The sequence below is a fragment of the Petaurus breviceps genome, unplaced genomic scaffold, assembly GCF_028583685.1.
Source record: "Petaurus breviceps papuanus isolate PSGF00001 unplaced genomic scaffold, PetGlider_PUasm1.0 91133, whole genome shotgun sequence".
Lineage (NCBI taxonomy): Eukaryota > Metazoa > Chordata > Mammalia > Diprotodontia > Petauridae > Petaurus > Petaurus breviceps.
The window spans coordinates 100,133,526-100,160,535 of record NW_027187419.1 but is presented as its reverse complement, the minus strand read 5'-3'; the positions used below and the strand labels follow the sequence as shown (position 1 = coordinate 100,160,535).

The 27,010-nt window shown below is 36.0% G+C and overlaps 1 protein-coding gene across 7 annotated transcripts in view; it reads left to right on the top strand.

Moving 5' to 3' along the window:
* Positions 1-27,010, top strand: part of METTL8 (methyltransferase 8, tRNA N3-cytidine) — a 130,239-nt gene that overhangs the window by 76,199 nt on the left and 27,030 nt on the right. For 5 of the 7 annotated variants that reach the window (XM_069080045.1, XM_069080046.1, XM_069080040.1 and 2 more), the window contains 3 exons: positions 7,965-8,167; positions 25,774-26,147; positions 26,751-26,800. In XM_069080045.1, the coding sequence (XP_068936146.1) occupies positions 7,965-8,167; positions 25,774-26,147; positions 26,751-26,800 (627 nt within the window). The remainder of the gene's footprint in view (positions 1-7,964; positions 8,168-25,773; positions 26,148-26,750; positions 26,801-27,010) is intronic. The other 2 variants (XM_069080043.1, XM_069080044.1) reach the window with 1 other exon arrangement.

Genomic DNA, 27,010 nt, shown 5'->3' with positions numbered 1-27,010 from the left:
TGATGGTCCAGGACAATTCTAAAGGATTCATAATGACAAATGCTCTCCACCTTCAGAGACAGAATTGATGGAGTCTGAATGCAGCATGAAGTGTCCTTTTAAAAAAAAACTTTCTTTTTTCTGTTTTCCTTCACAACATGACTAATATGGAAATGTTTTGCATGATTGCACATGTGTAAGCTATAAAATGAAGGTTAAAAAACGAAAAGAAAAGGGGATATAGGTGACAGGTGAATATCAGCCATGAATGGTGAACAGTTAGTGAGAGGATGGGCCTATAAAATAATGTTCTCCTCCTGCTGCGAACCTGGTTTGATGATGAGATTTAGCCACCTCCAGCAATCTAGACAGAGTAATCCATCTCTACCTAGACCACTCTGATTGGTTTTCTCCCTCATGAGCTGGGTTACACTAGACTCCAATGGAGGGGTGCTGGGGCATACATAGACTTGATGCTTTGGGGCTGGAATTCACCTAGATTGGCTTCTGTTTATACTCTAAACAGAAGTAAGTTCTCCTAGTTGGATGGGGTCCCATCCAGGATCATGTTCCTGGAGAATTTGGGCAATCTCATCTGTCAGCCTTGTCCTTCAGAGACTGACTGAATGACCTACCAGGTCATTTATTTACTAATGTCCTTGCATTAGTAAATAAAGAGAAAAAACCTTAATCCTAACTTAGTGATTGTTTATTAACATAATGAAAAAATAATTTCCCTCACTAGTGAAGCTTATTTGCTGCTCAAATCATCTTTTTAATGGCATAAAATGATGTATAGGATTGCAAAGGAAATGGATTATATTGGCATACAATTATCAACAGATTTTTTAAAAAAAAGCTCCTGGACTCCTGAGATTGAGAACCCCATAGAACTGTATGTATATCTGAGATAGAGTAGACAAACAGATGGCAGGACCAGAGTTTAAAAAGAGGAGGAGATCAGGACACAAAGTATTTTTATTCACCCCAACTTTACCATGATGACCATAGACCATTGGATCACTGTATCTACATGAATGTTATACCTTTGTTGGCTGTATGAAAGGGGGACCTAGAATACAACTAGCCTTGAAAGAACTCAAGATGAGCATCACAGGGCAATGGAAAGGCATTGGGTGGGTGTGAGCAGGCCACAGTATAGAGCCCATAAAGAACTTGAAAGGAGAGCAGGAACAAAGGAAGTTGTCAAGCGATTGTATAACAGGAAGCAAAGATTAGTTGGTCACATAGAAAGAGTGAGAGAGGACAGCTGAACAGAGTGCTCTACTGGTACCCTTATGTGGGAGGTGTCAGTACCCTGAATGGACCCCTCTGGCAAACTTTTGGAAGAAAATAGATAAGAACCACACAGGATGGGATAGATGTGGTTGCGATCTCCATTGCTGGTGGGGACTTCCAAATCAGTGAGATCATAGATCTATTTAAGTATTACCCATAACCATACAAACACAGCCTGGCATAGTGAATAGAGAGCAAGCCTCAGGATCAGGGAAGACTTGAGTTTAAGTTCCGTTTCTTACACATACTGGCTGTATAACCCTGGGCAAATTGCATAAGTGTTGAGTGCCCAGGCAACTCTTTTTTTTTCCTTTTAATAGTATTTTATTTTTTCCAATTACATGTAAAGACAACTTTTAATATTCATTAAAAAAAAACTTTGAGTTTCATATTTTTCTACCTCCCTTTTTCTCTCCCTAAGACAGTAAGCAGTTTGATAAAAGGTTTTACGTATATGCAGTCATGTAAAACATTTCCAGAAATATGTTTAATATGAATGTATATATAGAGCCTATATCAGATTGCAAGCCATCTTGGGGAGGGGAGAGGGTAGGAAGGGAGCGAAAATTAAAAACTCAAAAACTTATGGAACCAAATGTAGTAAACTAAAAATAAATAAATGTTTTTTTAAAATGGAAGAAAAACACACACATTTCCAGGCAACTCTTCAAGCCCATAATAAGTTGGAGAATCATTGCCATTCTCCATTAACAGAGGGAGTTTCCTCACTAGTTGTTTTGTACAGTAATAAAATCTCATGGCGGGTAGGGGGTGGAGGTGGTGAGAGGATAGGGAGGGGAAGAAAAACCACCTTTCATACTGAACAACGTTTCTATGGAAAAATGCTTTTCAGTATAGTGGTGAGGCTAGAAATGTCCCAAAAAGAGAACTGTACTAAATTAATTGCTTTAAAACAATAGAAGCTATCATAGAAGTAGCTTAAGAGGTAATGAAGGACTCTACCTACCTAGAACTAACTTCAAAACAACAAACAAAAAACATGCATTTCCATTTCCCAACAAGCAACTTAGTAAATGAACTTTGTGAACAGGACCTTTTTCTGTAATTGCATTTATTCCTTAGAGAAAAGTTAATGGTTCTTATCAGAGATTCTTGTCTTTTAGTATAAATGAACTAGAATATTGTACTGTTACGCATTACCATAAAGCCTGTAGATCAATGGGAAGTCCCTACAAATATGCAGTAGGAAGGAATGTCTTGTATATAAATATATTCCATAGTGGTATCCATAACCATACAATGAAAAAAAGCCATTTTGCAGGAGTTCCGTCTGCAATATTCCCCCTCACTTAGCAGTTAAGAAAATGAAGTAACATAAAGTACACTGTAAGCAAGTTAGTTCAATTTAAAGAACTAACTAAATCTATTAAATGCTCTGGGAGAAGAGAGTTAAACTAACATTAAAGCAAATGCCGAAAGCCAAAGAACCATAAATACTAGTATTGCCTCACAGCTTGTTTCTTTACAGGGAAAGTGTTCATTCTGCCCTCATTCTTGTACACTGTAGAGATTTCTAGATTAGAAACTTGGTTCATAGCTTAGTGAGACCTACTTTTCTGGAATCAGTCACTGAGCTTTTTGTATAATAACTGTCCTAAATAAAATTATAAAAAAAAAATTAACCTCCATCATAGCTGCTGTCTCTTTAAGTTCCACATGTCTGTTCACATGCCATAAATGAGGAACAAAAAAAAAATACACTTCCCCCACTCATCAAAGCCAAATGGCAGAGCTGTTTGGTAATTATTTGGTCTCTGGTGATTCATTTCATCTGAAAATCTGGTGATTAGATTGTAATAGTTAAAACTGATTTTTTTTTATGAAGTTGGGGGAGGTTTTAATTATATTCATTTTAGGTGGCTCAAAAGAAATGAGTGAATTCCTTCTCTTTAAAGATATATTAACTCAAAATATATATGTCACATAAACACACACATAGAAGTCAAGGTTTCTGGGATCTAGCCACTCACACCTGATTGAATAACATGGTCTCCAACTGTTATCAAATTCATCATCTTTTCCCCCAAAATCAGCTATCCCACTATATTTCATTTATTTTGTCAGTGCTACTCAGATTTGTAACATTGGACAATTTATTGGAACATTTATATCATGTTTCTCCTCTCCATCCCCACATACACATCTAGCAGTCCCTTTTTTGTTATCGTTTCAAATCTGTGGGGTTTTTTTCAATCTTAGAAAATCCCAGTGTCAAAATTCATTTCACTAATGCAGATTTATAAAGTTCCCTAGGTCTGTGAGAAGTAAAAATGACTTGCAGTCTTGATCTCAGGTCTTCTTGTCTCCAAGATCATAACTATCCACCATACTCCATACTGACTGTCTCTTTCAAATGCGTCTGTTTCTTTCTACTTCCAGAGTTACATCTTAGGCCAGCCTCTCTCCACCCCTTGTCTGGACTCTTATAATATGTGACTTCCCTGCTTCTAAACGCTTCTTGTTATCCATCCTACACATTAAGGCTGGATTGCTTATCCTTAAAACACCATTTGTACTTGTTACTCCCATACGCAAAATCTAGCAACAGTCTGGCAGAAAGCCTCCTATCTCTTCAGTCTAGTGTTCCTGGCAATTTGTGATGCATGTTCCCCATCTTATCCTCTATCACTCTTCTACTGAAATCCCTCTGCTTCAGCGAAATAGGGCTCTTTTTTATTTCCTGTGGGCACTACATAATCCTCTCTCTTTTAAAAAGAGATTCGCCCTTCCCAAACCTTCTTAATTTCCTATTACTAGAATCATCCTTCTAATCACTCAGGTTCTCACAGTCTCTAACATGATTCCTTCCACATTTTTTCTTTCTGAAAATTATTATTTTTATTTTTAAATACCAAGTATTTTTGTAAATCAGGGCCCTCCCACTAATCTCAACCTTAATTGAGCTGATCAGTCTCCTCAGTACATACCTATATAGTAATATCCAGCAAGACATATGCCCACATTAGCCATATCTGAAAATGAATTTTGCTTTTTGAATTTTAAATTCATCTCTTCTTTGTCAGGAGGTGGGTGGCGTGGTTTTCATTTGAAAGAAGTTTATCATTGTGCTGATAAAAGTTTATCATTGTGCTGATTTGGAATTATAAAATCTTTCAGTTTTTTTTCCTCTAAAATGTTATCATTTGTAATGGCAAGCAGAGAAGTAGTTCACACCTTGTTTCAGCTATTTAATTATTTAGCACCTTGTTTCAAGTTGAGCTTTTGATTATATCAAGTCTTTTGTTAAGAAGCAGGACTTGTGAAATACACAACTTCTGAACCCTAGAACCTGTGAACTCCTGCTGCTGATGCAATAGGAAGGGGAGGAGCTAATGATCATATATAAGGAGAGGCCCAGGCTAGAGAGAGAGAAATGAGAACAGAACTGAGAAATGAGAAGAGAGAAAAACTGAGAATTGAGCAGAACCAAGAAGAGAACTTGTGGTGGAGAAGGAGAAAACTTGTGGTAGCCTGGCACTCTATCTTTGTCTGTTCTGTGTTGATGTTTGTTTGTGATACTTTCTGGGAAAAGCCCTGGGACCTTACTGTTTGTTCAGAAGCCCTTAAACAGGATTTTCTGGTTGTCTGTTTACAGAAGTCCTGGAGTAGGGATTTGGAGGTCCTGGGACTGTACTGATGATTTGTGTTGAGTTCTCAGACCTTGTTGGTGGGTCTGAGTTGATTTCACAGGCAGATAATGAATTGATGATGGTGCCAGCAATGTGCATGAATATTATTGTGGCTCTGTTAAGCTTTGTTTTCCCAGAAACAGGAACTGTGAAGGACTTGAGGTGGACTGGACACTGTGAGCTTCAATATGGAACAGGAACTGGACAAGGAACTGGTAGCTTCCTGCTTTTGAACCCAAGTGACAGTTGTGTAGATTCAGGCAGGAGCTGGGACCATGGAAGAAGAACCATGGAAGCTGAGAGCCAGCCTCAAGTCAAGATGAAAAGATCTCTTCTTGGGTACCTGATGCTGACTGAGAAGATTATGATTTACTGTGACCTAGGGGTGGAGAACTTTGACCTTTGTACTTTGTGTCCATTAAGGAGGCTTACTAAGTGATTGAGTTACTAAATGATTGTACTTTGTTTAAAACTATGTGGCCACTTTGGTGAAAACTATGTAGCCATTTTAGTGATAAGTTGTTTTGTCATGACATTGTGAATGCTGTACTTGGATTTCTGTGAATGTTTTGCCTTAATTTACTGTTAAATAAATAGAGAGTTCACTATACTGTGTAATCAGAACCTTGAAGCTGTTCACAGCAGCAGTCCTCTGGAAAGCTGCTCGTGCTTGGCTTTACATCATTATAAATTGTTCTCCTAGTACTGCACACTTCACTCTGCATCAGTTTGTAAAGGTCTTCCCATTTTCCTCTGAAGTTGTCCATTTCGTCATTTCTTATGGCACAACAATAGTACATTATATTCATTTACCACAGTTTCTTTAGCCATTCTCCAATAGGTGATCAGTCTCTTGATTTCCTTTTTTTTTTTTTACTACCATGAAAATAATTGCTATAGTATCTTTGTATGTATTGAGTCTTTTTTCTAATTATCAGATTTCTCTGGGGAATAGATCTAACAGTGGTATAGCTGGGTGAAAGAGTATGCACAGTTTGATAACTTTCTGGGCATCATTCCAAATTGTTTTCCAGAATTCCAGGACTAATTCATAACTCAGTCAGCAGTGTACTGTTTTCCCACAGCACCTTCAATATTTGGAATTTTCCTCTTTTGTCATCTTTGCCTGTCAGATAGATTTGAGATTTAAAGTTACTTTAATTTGCATTTCTTTAATTATGATTTAGAGTATTTTTTCATATGATTGCTGATAGTTTTAATGTCTTCCTCTGAAAACTGCCTATTCATATCCTTTAACCATTTATATGTTAGGGAATGGCTTTTAGTCTAATAAATTTGAATCAGTTACTGGTATATTTTAGAAATGAGACTTTTATCAGAGAAACTTGTTCTAAAGATTTTTCCCACATTACATGTTTATATTGTAATTTTTTTTTCTTTTTTGGAGGGTGGAATGCAGGGCAATTGGGGTTAAGTGACTTGCCCAAGGTCACACAGCTAGTAAGCGGTAAGTGTCTAAGGTCTGATTTGAACTCAGGTCCTCCTGACTCCAGGGTTGGTGCTGTATTCACTGTGCCACCTAGCCACCCCTATATTCTAATTTTTACTACTGTTAACCGTAAAAAACAGGGAAGACTTCATCATTGACACTTTAAGGCCTCCTACATACTCAGGGTCCAGTTTTTCTGGGAAATACAGCAACTTGTGTTCAAGGGGCCCTTTAGCACTACATTAGATTTGTTTTTGCAAGAAAAAAAAATTTTTAATACTATCCACCACATAGATTACCCCCTGACCTGTCTTTAGCTCAGGTATTACTTGCTGCGTGAAGTCTTTTCTGAGCATTCCAACACCTAATGAGCACTGCTTCCTTCCAACTTCTAGAATAATTATTATCTCTATCACTTATTAACATTTAATATATCCTATATTGTATTGTTGTTCACCTCTTATACATGGCATTTCTCTTCCCAACAGAATATAAGCCTTTGTACGTCAGGGTTCATGTGTAATGCAGATTTTTCCCCTAGGACATGAGACCAACCTGCACACAGCAACTGCTCAATAAATAACTGTTTGTTGATTATGTGACGTTGCACCCAGACAACCCGGGTGTTTACCTGTTCCCTATTAATCAACCGACTCAGAGTGTCAGTTTGGCATTAACTCTGGGATTTGTTAGTTCCTATTTGGTTACTGTTCACAAGTTACCCATAAGCTGAGTAGATTTAAAATTCTCAACATTTATGCTTTTCTGAAAAGCCATTTTATTATTCAGAAAAACCATAGGATTTTAAGCCTAAACCTGGAAGCAACCTTAGATAGTTCATTGTAGGGGATTTCTTCATTTCTAATCCCACCTGTGCAAAGGAGAAAATACATATTTAATAAAACCTTTGCTCCTGTTCTAAAAAAGTAAAAATCTTTGCAACAAAAAAACAGGAAAATAATACCTCCCCATACTGGAATAGCAAATTCTATAGCTAAAAATACCTCTAGGAAAATTCATTTCCTTATAAAGGTGACACATTTTCTTTTGTCATGTCATGCAGTCTATCATTTGCATCTAAATGAATCAGTTTATAGAAAAATAAGGCAGTACAGACAAACACAGGCTATCAAGAATTTCTTGAATGCAAGAATTTTGTGAAGACTCTTATCACATTGGCAGTTGAGTGTGGAACACAGGGAAAAGGAGCAAGAGAAACTGTTAGAGAATAGAATGTCCTGAGTAGAAATGAACAAAAAGACAAATAAATTCAGATTAAAGTAAAAAACAGCAAACCACATGGGTACTCCTGCTCAGATGCCAGGGGGTTGAGTAGGACATTACAGTAGCATAGAGCTATTAGAGGCTGTTGGTTCTGAGAATAAAGCAAGAAATGAAAAACAGAAGAACTGTAGGAGTTTCAGAATGTACTGGGACTGTCAGAAGGAACATCTTGCACCAAAATGTATTCATTTGACATGAGAATAAACAATGTAGTTCATTTTTTCAAGAAACTAGAATAAAAGGTTCTATAAACACCCCCACAATGCATCTCCCCATTGTGTTCTGTGTGTATCTTTCTGCAGGGACCACATAGAATGGTCACAAGAAGAAGAAGCAACGGCTAGAGAAAAAACAACTGAAAACTCTTCCGTGAAAGTGCGACTGGAAGACCAAGGTAACCAAACTTGTTTCCTGGAAGCATGTAAAGATAATGGAATGGACCCTTTTTGTGATCTTACTGAGTGCATTTTAATATCCCTTTGGAAGGATTCTCCCATTCTCCAAGGTAATAGGGCGAGGTCACCCAGTTTAGTTAGAGATTTTAACATGCATCTAGCTGGTTTCTGATTTCTGATTCCTGCTGTGTATTTTGAGAGCAGGTCATGGCAGTGCTCATTCTGGTTTTATGTACACCAGAGTAGTCATGTTTCAGACATGGTGTCAAACAGTTATTGTTTAGAAATTTTCCCCATGGTAATGCTTAGTTCCAAATAGGGTATTGTAATTGGAAGCTTATAAAACATAGGTCTGACTTTGTTACTCCCATTCTCAAGAAGTTCCCCTGGTTCCCTACTGTGTCTCCAATAAAATATAAAGTCCTCTGTTTGGCATTTAAAGCCCTTCATCAGCTGGTTCCAGTCTGCCTTTTTAGGCTAATTATACATTCACTTTATAAACTCTGCATTCAGCCATGTTTAATGTCCAACCTGTTTGATGTCCTTTTTTTTTTTTTTAATATAACGTTCCATCTCCTTTCTCTTCTCCTTCACACACAGTCACTGCCCCATTCCTGGAATGCATTCCCTCATCTCCACTTGTTAGAATCTAAAACTTCTTCCAAAGCTTATTTCAAATGAACTCCTACATGAAGCATTTCCTGATTCCTCCCATTGCTAGTCCCACCCACAGATTGCCTTGTATTTACTTATATGTGTACATGTCATTTCCCCACAATAGACCAAGCTCCCAGAAAACAAGGCCTTTTTCATTTTTGTCTCACTATCCCCAGTGTGTGGTACAAAGGCACTTGGTCAGTGCTTGTTGGCTGAATGTTGTTGGATGACATGCCAAGTACTGTTGTTGGATTTGATTCACTTCCTTGCTTATGTCTTTGAATAGAAAGGAGGCAGGCTCTCAAGACTAGCTGCAATTCTATCCTGAGTAAGGGAAAGACTTTGATACACTGGTTTTAAATTTTTATTTATTTATTTATTTAATTTTGCTTTTTGGAGGGGGGATGGCAGGGCACTTGGGGTTAAGTGACTTGCCCAAGGTCACATGGCTAGTGTTAAGTGTCTGAAGCTGGATTTGAATTCAGGTCTTCCTGACTCCAGGGCCAGTGCTCTATTCACTGCGCCACCTAGCTGCCCCAATACACTGGTTTTTTGATGGGAATAAACTAAGAAGAAGAAAAAAGGATATCAAGAGCCATTGTCCAGTAGCTAAGTGGTCAAAAGGTCTGGATAAACAGTTTTTCCAAGTTTGCAAACACTGAATTACCACATGAAAGAAAGCATGCTCCAAATCACTTAGAATAAAAAGTAATGCAAAGAAAGAAATTCTGAGATTTCTCCTGACACCCTGCAAGTTGGCAAAGAGGACAAAAGATAGAACATCAAGGATAAAGGGGCTTTTGGTGGCTTTGTGATGTGGCTCAACCATTCTTTGTGTATATTTGATGTTATGCAAGAAAAGGGACTGAAGTGTCCATAATTTTTGACCAAGCTGACCTACTGTTGGCTATATGCATTAAGAAAGAATAAGATGGAAAGAGATTTACTATACCGAAATATTCATAACAGCCTCTTTGTAGTAGCAAAGTAATGGAAACAAAGTGGGACGCCATTGATTGGAGATTAGCTGGAAAAAACTATGGTATGTAACTATAATGGGATGTTATTGTGTAGTAAGATATGTTGAATATGGGGAACTCAGAGAAAAGTGGAAAAATTTGTACAAACTAATGCAGAACAAAATAAGCAGAATCAAGAGAATAATCTAAACAGTGACTACAACAATATAAGTGAAAGGATCAATGAAGTTGATCTTTTGATAAGTTAATTGAATGCTGAGTAAAGGAAAACCAACTAAAAGTCCTAAAGAAGAAGTAATAAAACATACCTTCTCTCTCATGACAGAAAAGGGTGTATTACTAGGGCAGAAAATTGTGTGTCTGTGTGTGTATCTATGTATGCATAAACACATACACATACATACATATACATATATATTTTGTTAGACAAGGTTTATGTATTGGACATTTTTGCTTAATTGTTTTTGTTACAGAGGAGGGTTCATTTTGGAGGTGAGAGTTAAAATGACTGATACGAAGACAAATACCTGATTACTTGTGTTTTTGCTCAGCTGTAAGGTATAGAAAATTTCCCTAGTCATTTAGGCTACTTTTAAATTATAGTCTAGAATCTAAAGCTTTTAAGATTGAACCTTGCTATATTTTAAAAGTGGTATCTTCTTTTTACTGTACCTTTATTTGGGAGAGCACCCCAGAGAAAGTGCGTTCAACTCTTAGCCACAGTAGATTTTCTATATGCTCAAGGCTCCACCCCATTTCATAATCGCCTTTCCCATGTTCCAAACTCTCAATTGAGAGAGGCAGGTTGCATAATCAATAGCCAGGCTGATGAGAAGTTAGGAAAACCTATGTTCAAGTGAACAGTTCTTTAAGACTCAAGTTATAAAAAGTTACTGGTCTCTAACAATGGAGGGAGTTCCCACACTGGGTGTTCCTCACCCTGAAGAAATTAGAGGTCCAAAGCACCCAAATAAGAATACTTTCTACATATATTTTTCCAGTTTTTTCCAAATGTCTGCTTCAGGTTATCTTTTTTCTTTTTTAGATTATCTTTAGTTTTTTTTTTTCCCACTTGGGGGGCTTAGTTATATGCAAAATTAGTACAGCTGAGATCTAAGATAAAGAAAATTCAAGGGTTGGTTTCTGTATCAGGCAGCTACTCTGAAATTTCCCAGATGAAGAGCTTTACATTCTTCTGAGGAAGCCATGTGTGGCAAGACTTACTAAAATCACTGCTAGGTGAATAGTGTTCCAGGATCCTGGGACTGCACATGCCCTCATTTCTATAGTAACCAAGATAAAAAAAAAATTGAAGGAAATGTATTTGGGAAGGTTGCTGTAGGAGAGTCCTCTCCCTCTCCCTGCCCCTAGGGTGAAGTTCAGGAGGCAGAGAGAAATAAGCCTACTTATCCTTGGTGTCGTTGCAGTTATGGACTCAAAGAATCTTGGAATTGAAGAGAACTCAGAGGCCACCAGTGTCCAGACCACTTTGACTCCCTGTGGGGGCAGAAACACATAGGAAAATAGCATTGGGAAATGTTTAATAGAATAAATAAAAATACAATACAACATAGAAAATGTCATTTTGTGGATTCTTGAAGTCAATATGCGGCCCACAGAGATCCATTTCCAGTTGAATTTGACACAGCTGATCTCATCCAACCCATAATTGAATAAAGAATCCTCCCTACATCATGTCCAGTAAAAAAGGTCATCCATCCTTTGAATCTTGGAGACTTAAATGATCTACCAATTTAAAAACCCTGTCAAGAGAAGAAAATTAGGTGACTGACATAACCTTTCTTAAAGAAACCATGCAAGCTTTTTGTAATCACTGCTTCCTTTTCAAGATATTTCTCTCTGTTCCACAGTTTTCCCAGGAATTGAAGGCAAGTTCACTAGCCTACTAAGTAGGCAGACCCAATTTTATTCCCCTTTTTGAAAATTTGGATATTGGCCCATACTTTTTTTTATCATATTTTGAATATGATAGTCACTGAGAGTGACTCGGCGAACACATCTGTCAGTTCTTTGGTACCAGAGGATGACTTGAATCCATCCACGGCAGCCAGATGCTCTTACTAGCTCTTCACTTTTCTTGGGTATCACCTTACTATTGGCCTTTTTTCATTTTGTTGTTTCCAATACAGAGGGCGCTTTTCATGGTAGCTAAAATAGAAGAAAAACAAGAATTGTGCAAATTGTTTTGCTTTCCTATTGTTATTTATTATGGTTTCATCCATTCTAAGCATCAATCCTATATTTCTGTATATGTCACTTTTTGGATCCCCAGTTCTTAGCACAATGCCTGGTACATAGTAGACACTTAATGAATCCTTCTTGACTGACTGACTATATGTTTATTACTTAGAATTTCTATTATTATAAATGTTGACCTTTCTGGCAAATGTAAATGAATTGATGCTTCTTGCTATAGGATATATATAGGATATATAGGCATGAACATAATTATATTAAGGCCTTCTTTTTTTGGGAACTTTGTGTACTGAAAATCTATGTCCCGTCCCTTATAGAATCTGAGTTACCATTTATATTTAGAATTCTAGGGAGAAAGCCATAAAAACTCATAAGGTCTTTGATTCCTCACTTGATAAAATAAGCAAGTTTATTCTATAGGTACCCTCCTGAACTACTTAGAGTTACCCTTGGAAATTCATGCCCATTACAACTGGCTTGTATGCTGTGTTGATTGGTTTCCTTTTTATTTTTACTTCTAAAATCTAGAAGGTCTTCACTTCTTTCTCCAATAATAACTGTAGAGATAAAAGAGTTTCCAACTGAACCAAGATGACTTTCTATTACCTGGCATTATAGATAAGATCCTCCATGTTGCTTTTGTTAGCTAGCCTTGGAATAGTCAGCAAAACACTCCAATCCCTTACTCTCCTCCCTCTCAAACAATTATTGTGTTCAGTGATTCATGGAGCTGGAGGGGGAGGTAGTGAGATGGCAACAAGGTGTAATGGCTAGAATGCTGGAGCTGGAGTCAGGAAGAAGCTGGGTTGAAATACTGCCTCATACGTTTATAGACTGTATGAACTTGGGCCTCAGTTCCTCATCTATAAAATGAGGGGGTTGGACTGTATTACCTTTGAATACCTCCTTGCTCTGAATCTTGCTCCCCACCATTCACCATCCTGGAACCCTTGAGAAGGAGGGAGAGCATCTTTAATAAAACACAATACAAATGAGACTTTTGCTATAAAAAAGGGGGAATCTAAGAGTCTTTGGAGCTGCCATACCACCCTAGTCTGGCCATAGATTTGGAAATCCATAGTATCTCAGTCCCATCTCCAATTCTCAATTTTTTTTTTGTCTTTATTTAAAAATTTTTTTAAAATTGTTTTCAGTTCCAAATTCTCTCCCTTCCTTCATCCCTTCCCCCACCCATTGAGAAGGCAAGAAATATGATACCCATTATACATATATGAAGTCATGCAAAACATTCCACACAAGTCATATTAGGGGAGGGGCAAGAAAAATAGAGTGAGAAAAATACACTTCAATTTGCATTCAGCATTCATTAGTTTTCTCTCTGGAGGTGGATAGCATTTTTCATCACAAGTCCTTTGGAATTTTCATGGATCATTGTGTTGCTCAAAGTAGCAAAGTCTTTCACATTTGATTATTGTTAAAATGTTGATGTTAATGTGTGCAATGTTCTCCTAGTTCTCACTCATTTTTGCTACAATTCATATAAGTCTTCCCAGGTTTTTCTGAAACCATCCCTTTAATCATATCTTATAGCACAATAATATTCCATCATATACCACAACTTGTTCAGCCATTCCTCGATTAATGGATATTCTCTGTTTCTAATTCTTTGTCACCACAAAAGGAGTTGCTACAAATATTTTTTCATATATGGGTCCTTTTCCTTTTCTTTTGATCTTTTTGAGATACAGACATACATAGCAACATTGCTAAGTCCAAGGATATGCCTTTTGGACAGTTTCAAATTGTTCTCCAGAATGGTTAGACCAGTTTATGGCTATTCTAAGAGTGCACTAGTGTGTACCTATTTTTCCACATCCTTTCCAGTATTTGTCATTTTCCTTTTCTGTCATTTAAGCCAGTCTGATAGGTAGAGGTAATACCTCAGGGTTGTTTCAATTTGCATTTCTCTAATCATTAGTGATTTAGAGCATTTTTTCATATGACTTTTGGTAGCTTTGATTTCTTCCTCTGAAAACTGCCTGTTCGTATATTTTGACCTTTTATCAGTTGGAGAGTAGCTCTTCTTTTTTTTTATAAATTTGGCTCATTGTCTTATATGTTTTAAAAATGAGAGCTTTATCACAGAAACTAGCTGTAAAATTTCCCCCATTTTCCTGCTATCCTTCTAATTTTGAATGCATTTATTTTGTTTGTACAAAACCTTTTAAATTCTGTATAATTGAGATTATTCATTTTATCTTCCATGATCCTCTCTATCTCTTGTTTAATCATGTACTAACTCTTCCCATATCCATAAATCTGACTAGTAATTTCTTCCATGACCCTCTAATTTGACTATTATATTGCTCTTTATATCTAAATCATGTTCCCATTTTGACCTTATTTTGGAAAACAGTCTTTGGATATATGAGATTTGTTCCTACTTTCTACAGACTGCTTTCCAGTTTACCAGAAATTTTTTTCCAAATAGTGAGTTCTTACTTCAAAAGTTTAGGTCTTTGGGTTTATCAAACACTAGATTTTTGTCACTTCTCTATTGCTTGTTGTTGTTGTTCAGCTATGTCCAGCTCTTTGTGACCCTATATGGGGTTTTCTTGGCAAAAGTATTGGACCAGTTTGCCATTTCTTTCTCCAGCTCATTTTACAGATGAGGAAATTGAAACAAACAGATTAAATGACTTGCTCAGGTTCATACAGCTAGTAAGTGTCTGAGGCCAGAATTGATTTTCGGAATATTACTCTTCCTGACTCCATGTTCAGCACTCTAGCCACTGTACCACCTAGCTCCCCTTTTACTTCTGTATATTGTGTATCTAATCTATTCCATTAATCACTCAATTTCTTATCCAGTACCAGATTGTTTTGATGATTACTACTTTGTAATATAGTTTGAGATCTGCTACTGCTAGGCTTCCTTCCTACACTTTTTAAAAAATTATTATTGATTCCCTTGATAATCTTGACCTATTGTTCCTCCAAGTAAATTTTGTTATTTTTTTCCAGCTCTATAAAATAATTCTTTGGTAGTTTGATTGGTATGGCATTGGATAAATAAATTAATTTAGAGAGTATTATCATTTTAAGCATATTGGCTCAGCCTACCCATGAGCCATTAGTATTTCTCCAATTGTTCAGATCTGTCTTTATGTGAAGAATGTTTTTTAATTGTATTCATATAATTCCTATGTATGACTTGGAAGGTAGATTCCCAAGTATTTTATACTATTCTGCATTTATTTTAAATGGAATTTCTCTTTCTGTTTCTTCCTGTTGGACTTTGTTGGTAATATGTAGAAATGCTTATGGTTTATATGAGCTTATTTTATATCCTGCAAAATTTTACTTAAGTTATTCATTGTTTTGACTAGTATTTTTTAGTAGATTCCTTAGAATTCTCTAAGTATACCATCAGATCATCTGCAAAGAGTTATAGTTTTGTTTACTTATTGCCTATTATTACTTCTTCTATCTCTTTCTTGTCTCATTGTTATAACTAGCATTTCTAGTACAACACTGAATAATAATGGTGACATCCTTACTTCACCTCTGATCTTATTGGGAAGGCTTCAAGTTTATCCTCATTACAGATAAGGCTTGCTCTTGGTTTTAAATAGATACTACTTAACATTTTAAGAAAAACTGTATTTGTTCCTATTATTTATATACTATTAATATCAATATATCATTGATAATATATGTTATATATTACATAATATGAAATAATATTATAAATTATAATATGATATTAATATATAATAATTAACATTATTACTAGGAATGGGTATTGTACTTTTGTTAAGAGCTTCTTCTGCATCTTTTGATATAATCATATGATTTTTGTTGTTTTTGCTGTTGATAAGGTCAATTATGCTTATAGTTTTTCTAATATTGAACAAGCCCTGCATTCTCTAAATCCAGCTTAGTCATAGTGTATGGTCTATGTGGTATGTGCTGTAATCTTGCTAGTATTTTATTTTAAAGTTTTGCTTGAATATTCATTGGGGAAATTGGTCTATGAAGGGGTGGGAAACCTGCAACCTTGAGGCCACATGTGGTCCTATAGGTCCTCAGGTACAGCCCTTTGACTGAATCCAAACTTCACAGAACAAATTCCCTTAATAAAAAGATTTGTTCTGTAAAACTTGGACTCAGTCAAAAAGGCCACACCCAAAGACATGTGACCTCAAAGCTGCACGTTCCCCAGCCCTGGATAGTTTTTTTCCTCTGTTTTTGTTCTCCCTGGTTTAGATAACAAAACCATATTTATATTATAGAAGGAATTTGGTAGAGCTCTTTCTTTGCCTATTTTAAAAAATAGTTTTTGTAAAAAAAATAACTGAGTTTGAAACATGGTGGATGACGTTGATCAGCAGCAGCAGACTACCAACACTGTAGAGGAGCCATAGGATGTCATCAGGCTCAGTCTACATGAATGAATTTATGTAAAAATGGGAAATGACAAAGAACTGTGAGAAAGATTGCATGCTTATGATCAGAATTTAAACATGATTTTGGGAGATACAGAAGAGACTATGACAACTATAGAAATTGATGAAGAAAGTTATGAGTAGCTCTAAGGATCCACCAAGCGGAACATTCTAGTGCTATTTATCCAAGGCGATGGGGTTGTACTAGTAGTCCCTCCATTGAGAGCTGGCTGAAACTTTATCCTGTGTGGAAAATTGGAGACTCTGGATAGTAGTAGCCTTTGTGAGAAAAACTGGTGTTCAGAAAAATAACCTGTGATAATTTTTGATATTTAGAAATAATCAAGCAATCCTCCATAAAATGCGTTTATTTCCAGACAATTCCTAATCTAACTGGCATAACACTCATTCTTAAATTTCTGGTACCAAATCTACCAATTAATGTAAGCATCATAAGGCAGGACTCTTTTTCAGTGATTTATCTCTTCATCTTGTAGGAAATTATTTTTTAATTAAATATACCTTTTGGGGTTTTTTTAAAAATAGTTTTTGTAGGATTGGGATTAATTTTTCTTTGTTTGGTAGAAATCACTTGTAAATACATATGGTCCTGGGTTGTTTTTTTTTTCCACAGGGAGCTCATTTATGACTCATTTAATTTCTTTTTCTAAGACACAATTATTTAAGTATTCTATTTCTTTTTTAATTTGGGTGATTTATATTTTTGTAAATATTCATCTGTTTCACTTAGATGATCAGTTTTGTTGGCATATAGTTGGATTAAATAGATCCTAAAATTGCTTTAATTTCATCTTCATTGGTTGTATAGATGCCCTTTTCAGTTTTGGTACTGATAATTTGGTTTTCTTAATTTTTTTAACCAATGTTTTATATATATTTTAGTGTGTTTTTTTCCTTCAGAAAATTAGCTCCCAGTTTTGTTAGTTCAATGTTGTTTTTTTTGTACTTTCAATTTTATTAATTCTTCAATTTTCAGGATTTCTGTTTTGGTATTTAATTGGGGATTTAAAATTTGATATTTTTCTAGTTTTTTTAGTTGTATGCTGAATTCACTTATCTGCTCATTCTCTCTTTTATTGACATATGCATTTAGATATATAAAATTTCCCCTAAGTACTGCTTTGTCTGTATTCCACAGATTTTGGTATTTTGTCTCATTGTCATTCTCTTTAATGAAATTATTGATTGTTTCTATGATTTGTTCTTTCACTCACTTGTTCTTTATGATTTGCTTATTTAGTTTCATGTTAACTTTTAATTTTTGCTTCTAAGGCTCTTTTTTGGATGTAATTTTTATCATATTATGTTTTGAAAAAGGTGCATTTAATATTTCTGCATTTGTTTGTGCAGTTTTTAATGCCCTCCAACCTGCTTATAAGAATATCTTTTAGCAAATCCCTTTTGTACATGTAAGACTTGTATATGGCCTTCCTTTTCCATTCCCTACTGTGCATGCTAAGTAATATTGCCACTTACTCGGAAAGACATTTGCCACCAATGAAGGAAATTAAGTGGGTCAAAGAAACTGATCAATTCTGATTTTTAAATTTCTTATATTCAGACAGTCCTCATTCCATTTGCTCCAAAAAATGGCCCTGATTTAAGAAGGGATTCTTCTTCAGGTATCAGTTGAACTAGATATCTGGTGAAGTCCCTTCTAAATCTGAGGTTCTTTGATTGTGTGGAGGGGAAAGACCTGGTGGTAATGATTAATAGTAATAATGATAGCTAATATTTACATAGCACTTTGAGGTTTGTAAAACTCCTCACATATATTACATAATTTGATCTTCACAACAACTCTGTATTGTTAATCCGTATCTTAGGCAGGATCTGATTCCCCTACACCACTCAGGAGCAGAGTAGGAGCTTTCTTTGTACTGGTTACCATGCAGTCCTGAAGAAGAGCTATAGATGAACTGTTTGAGAGTTCTCTGGCTCGTATAGCAACCAACATGGCACCCCTTTTAGGATCCGTCCTTCCGCTTCTGAGGAAGTACAACCAAACTTTACCAGCATGAACACAAACATTTTCCCTCATAATCAGGCTTCTTGCTAGTTGCCAGCTGAACTTGATGGAGAAAATCATGCCCTGTCTGAAACAAAAGTTATCAGTCATCTTAGTTTATTTCTAGGAAGTTATAAATCATCTTTGGTATATTTCTAGAAAATATGCAGATCTAAGGATTTTTTTTAAATCTCTCCCATTCTCTCTCTCACCCTTCTGAATGCCTCTGTTTAGAACATGAATAGATGAACAGCTCTGGTAATGTTCTCTTAAAATGCTTCAACTTTGCTCTGTAAGTGGCTGCCCATTTTGGCTTATTTATGTTAACAATGAACTAGAGTGAAGCTAATGAGAAGGTTATTTTGGGGACCTTGGAAACGGCAGTAAAGGAAAATGACAGTTCCCACAGAACCATAGGGTGACTGAAATAGAAAGATGGTGACTGGCCTCTCTCTATAGAAGCAGGAAAAGCAGGCTGGCGAGGACTGATGATAGCACTTTGAGCTACTTGGTTTTCTTATTAGCATGTTCAGCCTCTTTGTGAGCAAGTTTGCTTGCTGCCGTGGAGACAAGGACAAAAGAATCCATTTAAATGAGACAAAGTGGCGGAGGTTTCTTGTTGCAACTGGCCCTTTGCACCAGTCATCACTATGGTTGACTTCATAGATGTCCTAGAATGAAGAAAGAGACAAGGGCACACCATAGGGGTGGCTGTCCCATGAGACTTAAACAAGGTCACCTAGAGCAGCAATGACAAGGCTGGTATATATGGACATCGGGGGAAAAGAAAACTTTTTGTTTGGCGAGGCGCTGCCCAATTTTGTCCCTTCTGGTTACAATTGTGTGTGCAGAAGTCTTTGACCTCCTAGTGGTTGGTTATAAGCTTCTTGAGGGGAGGGACTGTGCCGCTTTCCAGCTTTGTATCCACAGCATAGCATAGTGTCGATGTGGTAGGATCATAGATTGAGGGCTGGAAGGGATCATGGAGGACTCTCATTTTACAAATGAGAAACTGAGGCTCAGAGAGATTAAGTGATTTACTTACCCAAAGTCACCAAAAAATAAGTAACGGAATCTGAATTTGAGCCTGACCATTTGTTGAACGGAGTTGAATTCCTGATGGTGGTTAGAGTCCATAAGCCCTGGGGGAAGCTCCTGATGGGCTGTTTGGTGGCCACAAGGAAAAGTGATTCGTAATTTAGGAGCTATCTTTTAGCCCTGACAAGATTTTTGACACATTCACCTGCTTGCCAATGGCTCTGTAATCCTTGTGTCATTTCTTATACAGGAAAGCCCAGAGTCTTTGAATGAATCAATTTTTTCTTGCATCTCAGAAACAGATTGCTGTTGAATCTGAGTTCTGTTTACCTCTTTCACCCCGCATATTTTAGTGCAACTGAGGAAAAACTACTGACCAACTCTATCTGCATATTTCTTTCAGTCCTTTCTGTCTGTCTGTCTTTCCTTTCACAGCCAAGCACTGGTCCCTTTGTCAAATGTCACAATAGCTTGACTGAAGCTGAAAAGGGGAAATCCATATATGGTGTTGATAGTAAGGAGAGTTTGTTAATTTGGAGAATAACAAGGACTTTTTTTTTAATAGAGATGCCTCTTTTTGACTGTTAGAGTTTGTCACCATCAGACCTTGTAGCAATATTCCTTTTTACTGAATTAGCTGGTCTTATGATCCAGTTCCCCATTTCTACTTACTGATGTCTTTAAAATTTAAGCAAAACAAAATTTTTTTTCCTTTTTCTTTCCTCTCCCTCCCCCTGCCCTTTTTGGACAGATCCTATTCCAAGGAAAGTTTAAGAAGTATACACTTGGCAATTTAAGATGAGGGTGTGGAAAAATGTGTTTTTTCATCCCTTAAAAGCATTTCTAGTCTCTTAAATCATAGCTGGTTAGCTAGGAAATGTGATGGTTACTAAGCTCAGTAACAGAAACAGCTATTTCATTGTAAATCAGCCTTACAAATATCCAGCTGACTTGGGCAAGTTATTATTTGTATCAGGCAAATAATAAAGAATTCTCACTTCATCCTGCCACTTGAGTACCCTATGTGGAGGTGGTGAGTTAACAAAAAATTTCAGTGGACTAATAAATTTGGGATATTTGTTGGCAAGGCTATTGAGATGCTTAAAATTTCATGTGGGACTCACTTCAGAAATTCGTTTTCATTGTAATAAACTTTAAAGGGTTGTGGTTTTTTTTTTATTAGTCAGAAAACTTTATCAGTGATCCCTAGACACTTGGAAATTTCCAACTTTGAGAGTTGAGTTATTTGCGTAATCGGTGAGCAAAAATAACCTCAAATTGCTTTTTGTTACATAGCAACTTAGAATAAATTTTCATAATTCACATTAATCATATCGTATATGTGTCAGAGGCATAAATGGTTTAATACGTTTTCTTATTTGTGATATTCAATGTGATTCAGAATGAATTCTGAATATTTATAATTGGCTAGTATGTGTCATATACCTCCTTACCCTCGGCAGTGTGTGAATAATTGAAAAGTTGCTTCATTCTGCCGTGGTTAAAAAGGATCACTGCATCTCTTTCTCTGCCATCAGCAAGCATACAGCAATTAACTCAAGAGTCGGTAACCCCAGTAGAGTAAACAGCCATGCTCCAGCAAGGAAATTTCTAATATCATTAGCATACCTGGTTAGAAGGTCAGAGAGACAAGGCTGAAGAAAGGGCAGGTTTTTATCATTATTGGCCTGAGCTCAGGCTGACTAAACATCTGTCTGAGAATCCACCTGTGCAAAGAGAATTAACCCTTCTACATCCCCAGGTATCTTCAACAATACCCGTCTTTCAGGGAACTAAATTGTGCCCTGGAAATATCTGTTGTTGTTGTTGTCATAATGTTATTGCATCATGATAACTGGCTGAGTTTCTACCTCCTACCAGTTGCCTTTACTTGATTACAGAATTCTCGGCATTTGTATGAATATAATGACCAAGCTTAATCCCAGAGAAGAGATGAAAAAATAAATGTACCGCTTTTGATTCTTTGCAGAAGTGAGGGGCCATGGGCATGCAACATTGTGTATAATACCGTCAGATTTAATTGTTCTGGTTAGTTTTGCTATGCTGCCTTTTTTCTCTTTCTTTTTTATTCTTTGTTACAAAGAATGGCTCTTCAGATTGGAAGGGAGTCTGTTCAGAAATGAAAATATCTAAAAATATGTAAAACCCTAAAAAATGAAAAATCAATAAAATATCAATGAAAATTAATTTTTAAAAAATCCCCAGCATTGACAGAAATGAGACCTATAACAGACAGCACAACTTTAAAAAGAAACCTTCCCAGTTCACTAGCCCTGGTTCCAATTCTACCCCAAATGAACTCTGATCCCAGTTTATATTCTCATTGCTTCTGCTATGCCATGGTCTCTCTTTTATGGTTTATACTTTTAGTAATTAAAATAATGCAAGTTGCATGAATTCTGTATTCTCATGTTTTGCTTTTGTCTGTTTCCATTATTACATCTCAGAGTATCTTTCTAGTACTAGTTTTTATAAAGAGCTAAAGGCAATTGACATTAAATTTATAATTGTTTAAATAATTCAGAAGGCATGGTAAAGTTTTAATTTCAGTTGAATGATTCATAATTTAGAGAAGAGGACAGGAATAGCATAAGCAAAATAATTTGTTGGATACTTTTGGAGGCATGTTGTGGTTCTCTTCCTGCCCTCTCCCCTATTACTTTGTGTTTCTTTTGAATTCATGTGCATTTTTCCTTTTCTTTTTTTCCTAATCTTTGAATGGATTAGCAATTGAAAAGTGAAAATATTTAAATAAACAATTCCTGATACTCATTTGTGTACATTTTCCATTTTTGTAACCAAGGTCATCGCTTTAATAAACTTTTACCATTTTGATATTATTTAGTATTTTATGATAATTATAAAGGATGATATTAAATTTTGATGCTTCATGAATTGGAAGAGCCAATTGTAGTAAAACATTTGGCATCTAAAGCAGATTAGTTGTGTTCCTGGAATCTCTGTTGAACATTAATTTTCTTTGCAATTTGAAACAAAGTAAAAGCAGTAGTGAAATGTGTGTTTAAAAGACCATGTCTTGAGAAAATTTGGAACTCAAAAAATTTTTAATATGAATGTTAAAAATTATCTTTACATGTAAGTGGGGAAAATAAAATATCTTTTTTTCCCTCCACAAAAGAACATGTCTTAATAGTTTAGAAAACTGGTGATTTTTAGTGTTCATTGTATATCACACATAGGTGCAGAACACTGAACAGAAGAGTAAATTGGGATGCTTAGGTTTCAGGTTATTCATTGGGGTTTATCCAGAGCATGCATGGTTAACATGATTATTGACATTTAACCACTACTCTCATTAAGTAGTTGCCTTGTTGATATTTCAGACTCTTAAGTAAGGAATCCTGACTTTCATTCATCAAGCCATTTGAAATCCTTAGATTTAGTTACTTGTTTACCTCCTTATTTACCTGCTTAGTTCTGGGAAATTTCTGAGGAAAGCAGTTCGTACTTAGATTGGTAATTTTTTTCTGTATGAGAGATTGTCCCTAGCATGGAAGAGATTTATAGCTACGTATTTGGAGAATGAGGAGGAAAAGGCAAAGTGGAGAACATAGATAGACTTCTAATTTCTTTTTGAGTCACTTATTTTCTTTAAATTTCTAATATATCAGGCACACTCACAAAAGTTAAATCTAGAAGTATTCTAGAAACAAACATAATTAGTTTTGGGATCCTCCATAAATGACCCCATTCATTAGTGCCAGTATGGGAATTGATTCTGATTATGTGTAGGGTCTTAGCATACCTTGAATCTTGTGTTCGTAGGATAGTGTTGTAGATCTTTGATCATTTCCCAAACCTTAAATTCAGAAGGGTATATTGGCTTTAGAGCATTTCCCTTAACTGTTGAGATTTTAAATCCGTGGGAAGTCATTTTGGGCCATATGAATGGAACTCATTATGGATACTTTCCCTGCAGTTAAGATAAGCTATGAGATGTAGTGGAAAGAACACTGTTTTTGGTCGAAGAATCCAAAATATACTACTAATTACCAGTATGACTTTGGGAAAGTCACTTAATTTCTCAGGATCTCATTTCCCTCATCTACAAAATGAGGGGGTTGAGTTAGATGATCTCTGAATACCCTTATACAGGGTATCTAAAAGTGTTAGTGCATTTTTAAGCTTTTAAATCTTTTGGGACATCCTCTAGTTCCTGGCCTAAACAAGAGGCAGATCCACCCAGCTCTAACATACCTACTCTAGCAAAACTTAGAAATTCACATCAAACCAAATAATGATCAAGAAATCCAATAAGAAACTATAGTAAGTGACTTCTATGCTGGAGCCGTGCAGTCAGCCAGGAGCCTAAAGGCGCAATAGGAAAGAGGATTGTAAATGGCCAATTCCAACGTTGGCAAACAAGCCCATCTTTCTAGCACTAGTGAAAGACCAGAGACATAGCGTAACCTTCAAGGTTCTGTACCAATAGGGATTTCCCTGTCCTCCCTAGAGAGGTCATGAAGTCTCAGGGCTGTCAGAAAGTCCAGGCCAAGGATCTTGGAAGCTCTGGAGAACAGCAGTGACATGATCAAAGAGATAGATGATTTTTTGAGAATCCTGAGTGTTATGAACTGATGCAGAGTGAAGTGAACAGAAGCAGAACAATTTATAAAGTAAGAATAGCATTGTAAAGAAAAGCAACTTTGAAAGACTTAAGAACTCTTATCAGTGCAATGACCACCATTGTCTTCAGAGGACCTATGATAGAGCTTGTTACCCATTCCTAGGAGAGGTGATGGGAATGCTACATTTTTGGACATGACTACTATGTAGTCATTTTGCTTGACTGTGTATTTGTTACAAGGTATTGTTTTGGGGTTGTTTTTTTCTTTTTCTTCCCCCATGGCTTTTAATTGGGGAGAGAGTGTTGGACATCAAAGAGGTTAGTAATTGTGATGCCAAAAAAAAAAAAGCAGAACACTTTAATACATAGGATTTTTATATTTTTAAAAAGCAAGTGGTTTGAAATACAGATCATAGTTTTATATACAGCCCTCTTTTGTGTTTAGATATCATATAAATATGCATATATATATGAAAATATTCTTTTTGATGTTTAATTTCAGAATTAAAGAAATTTTTAAGTTCCTTATAACTTTAATTTATGATTATACAGGGCTACAAAAGATAAAAATTGAAAGAAAAAAAGATCTTACAAAAGAGGAAATAGAACCATGTGCCAAGTATAGACTTGACAGAGTTACTTGTCAGGCTCCTTGGAACAACATTCTGAGGGTACAGGACCTGCTAATCTGTGAAGAAAATTGAAATGTGCTTTATGGTATATTCAAAAGCACTTTAAAACTCCAGCCTCAAATGCTAAGTGTCTCCATTAGCAGTACCCCAATTAAGATTTGATAAGGACTAGGATGAGTGAAGGGACACTTCCAAGAACTACTGTTGAAGAAAATGAGAGTATGGGGAAACTGTCTTTCAGATATGTGAAGGGTTTGGACTGTGAAAGGAGACCTCAACTTAATCTACCTGTTTCTAGAAAATACAGTTAGGACCAGGAGTAGGAGTTCTAGGAAAGCTTATTTTAACTCACTATAAGGAGGGACTTCAAAGAGCTGTTTTTAAAATATGAGATGGTGTGGGAGGGAGAAAAGGTAGCTTTGTGTTTCTTGGGAAAAATTAAATGAAAATTTTAAGATCAGGCTGCCATGAGAAGTAATGCATTTCTCCATTACTGAAGAGCTTCACAGAGTCTAGAATGATGACTATTTGTCAGGGATGTTGGAAAGAGGATTCACTTTTCAAGTAGAAGCTAGATCAGATGATCTCCAAGGATCTTTCTAGTTCTTAAATTCTCATGATGCAATAAGTCAAACCATACCACAAACCTAAGAACACTTAGTCATGACGATGTTAAAAGGGATTCCCAAAAGAATTCTTATGTGAATAAAACTCTATTCTCATTTTTTCTCTTGTCCTTCAGTCTCTGTTAAAGAGAGTTCCTGTTTGAGTTTTACATTTAAAAAATTGATGTATTAAATCTGTATTTGGAGCCTTAAGGAAACGTCTTTCTGAAGTCTCAATTCATATAAGTATACAAGATATTCATGAAAATGCATTTATTAAGGGGTAGATTCCAAGTGTAAGCTAAGAAAAGGAGTTTGTAATGATAATGCGCTGTATTTTTAAGACCCTGGGCTGTGAATATGTAAGGTAAATAAAGCGAATTTAAACACATGTTAAAAGTATATATATTTAAATCTGGTTAGTTTTTAAGCTTTGAAAGTTTTTTATGTGTTTTTAAATGGTATATATAAAATGATTATCACTATGAATAATAAACTAGAGATTTCATAAATTGTCTTTTTCTTCCTTTTTTGTTTTAGTCAAATATGAAAGTCAAGCCAGTAAATATTGGAATAATTTTTACAAGATTCATAAGAATAAATTTTTCAAGGATCGTAATTGGCTGTTGAGGGAATTTCCTGAAATTCTTCCAGTTGGACTACAGACTACAGAAGAGAAGAGAAAAATGTCTTGGGATCATGTAAAAACTAATGCTACAGACTCTTTCTCAAAAATAGACTGCTCAGCCATGCCTAATGGAGTGGAGTCCTGTAAAAATGACTCTGTTGGTGATTTTGCCTACAGCCAGAGTGAAATAAGGTCTGGTGACAGCCAACATCCTAAAAAGAAAAGAGGAGAGGCTGCAAAGACTGATTTGTTCCCCGGAAGCCATGCCACTTTCAGGATCCTAGAGGTACTGTACTAGGGAAAATGTGGGCAGAAAGTCTCAGACAGTGAGTGACCTTAAAGTGGACCATCTGTATAATTTTTTTCAGTTTCGACTCTGGTTCCACACTGAAGTGCTTAAAGAAATCTGTGTGCATAGAGGATTATGTAAGGGAGTAGAATCAGTAACCAATAGTATCATTGTTTCTGGTGATGCAATTTGCAACCCAGTGTGCCTGGCTACAATTTTTTCTCAATCTATTTCTGGCATTTATTGTATTTAGGTGGATGAAGGAGTGACAGTTCTAATATGACTGTTTCTTGAGGTAATAGTGTGCCATTCAGTTCATGCTAAAGCTCGCATTTCTATTGTGCATTAAGGCCCACAAAGTTCCTTCCTGCTAGGTAGATAGTGAAGTTATTATTATGCCCACTTTGCAAATGGCAGAGCTGAGGCATAAAGAAGATATGTGTACATGACAAAGCTAATAAAATGTCAGAACAAGTTCAACATGAGGATGATGAAAATCAGAAATAGTTCTAAACTTATAAATGCTTTGGCTAGGGAGACATTTGCTTTACTGCTCTGATTTTTTTTTTTTTTTGCCTTCTTTTTTTGTTTTAATTTCAGGTTGGCTGTGGTGCTGGAAATAGTGTTTTCCCCATTCTGAATGCTCTGAAGTGAGTATTAGATATTCCATTAGGAGGCTATTGGGAAAATTATAGAAAGATATAGTCTTATAAATAATATTCATTGTCTGTGCTTGTCAGTGAAAGCTGGCTGAAACAAGATAGCCAGCAGAAGAAAGAATTATCTTAGGGTCTGGTTTCCTGTGCAGTAAGATGTCTCCTGAAAATATTGCTCAACAACTGTTCATTTCGTCTTGGAAA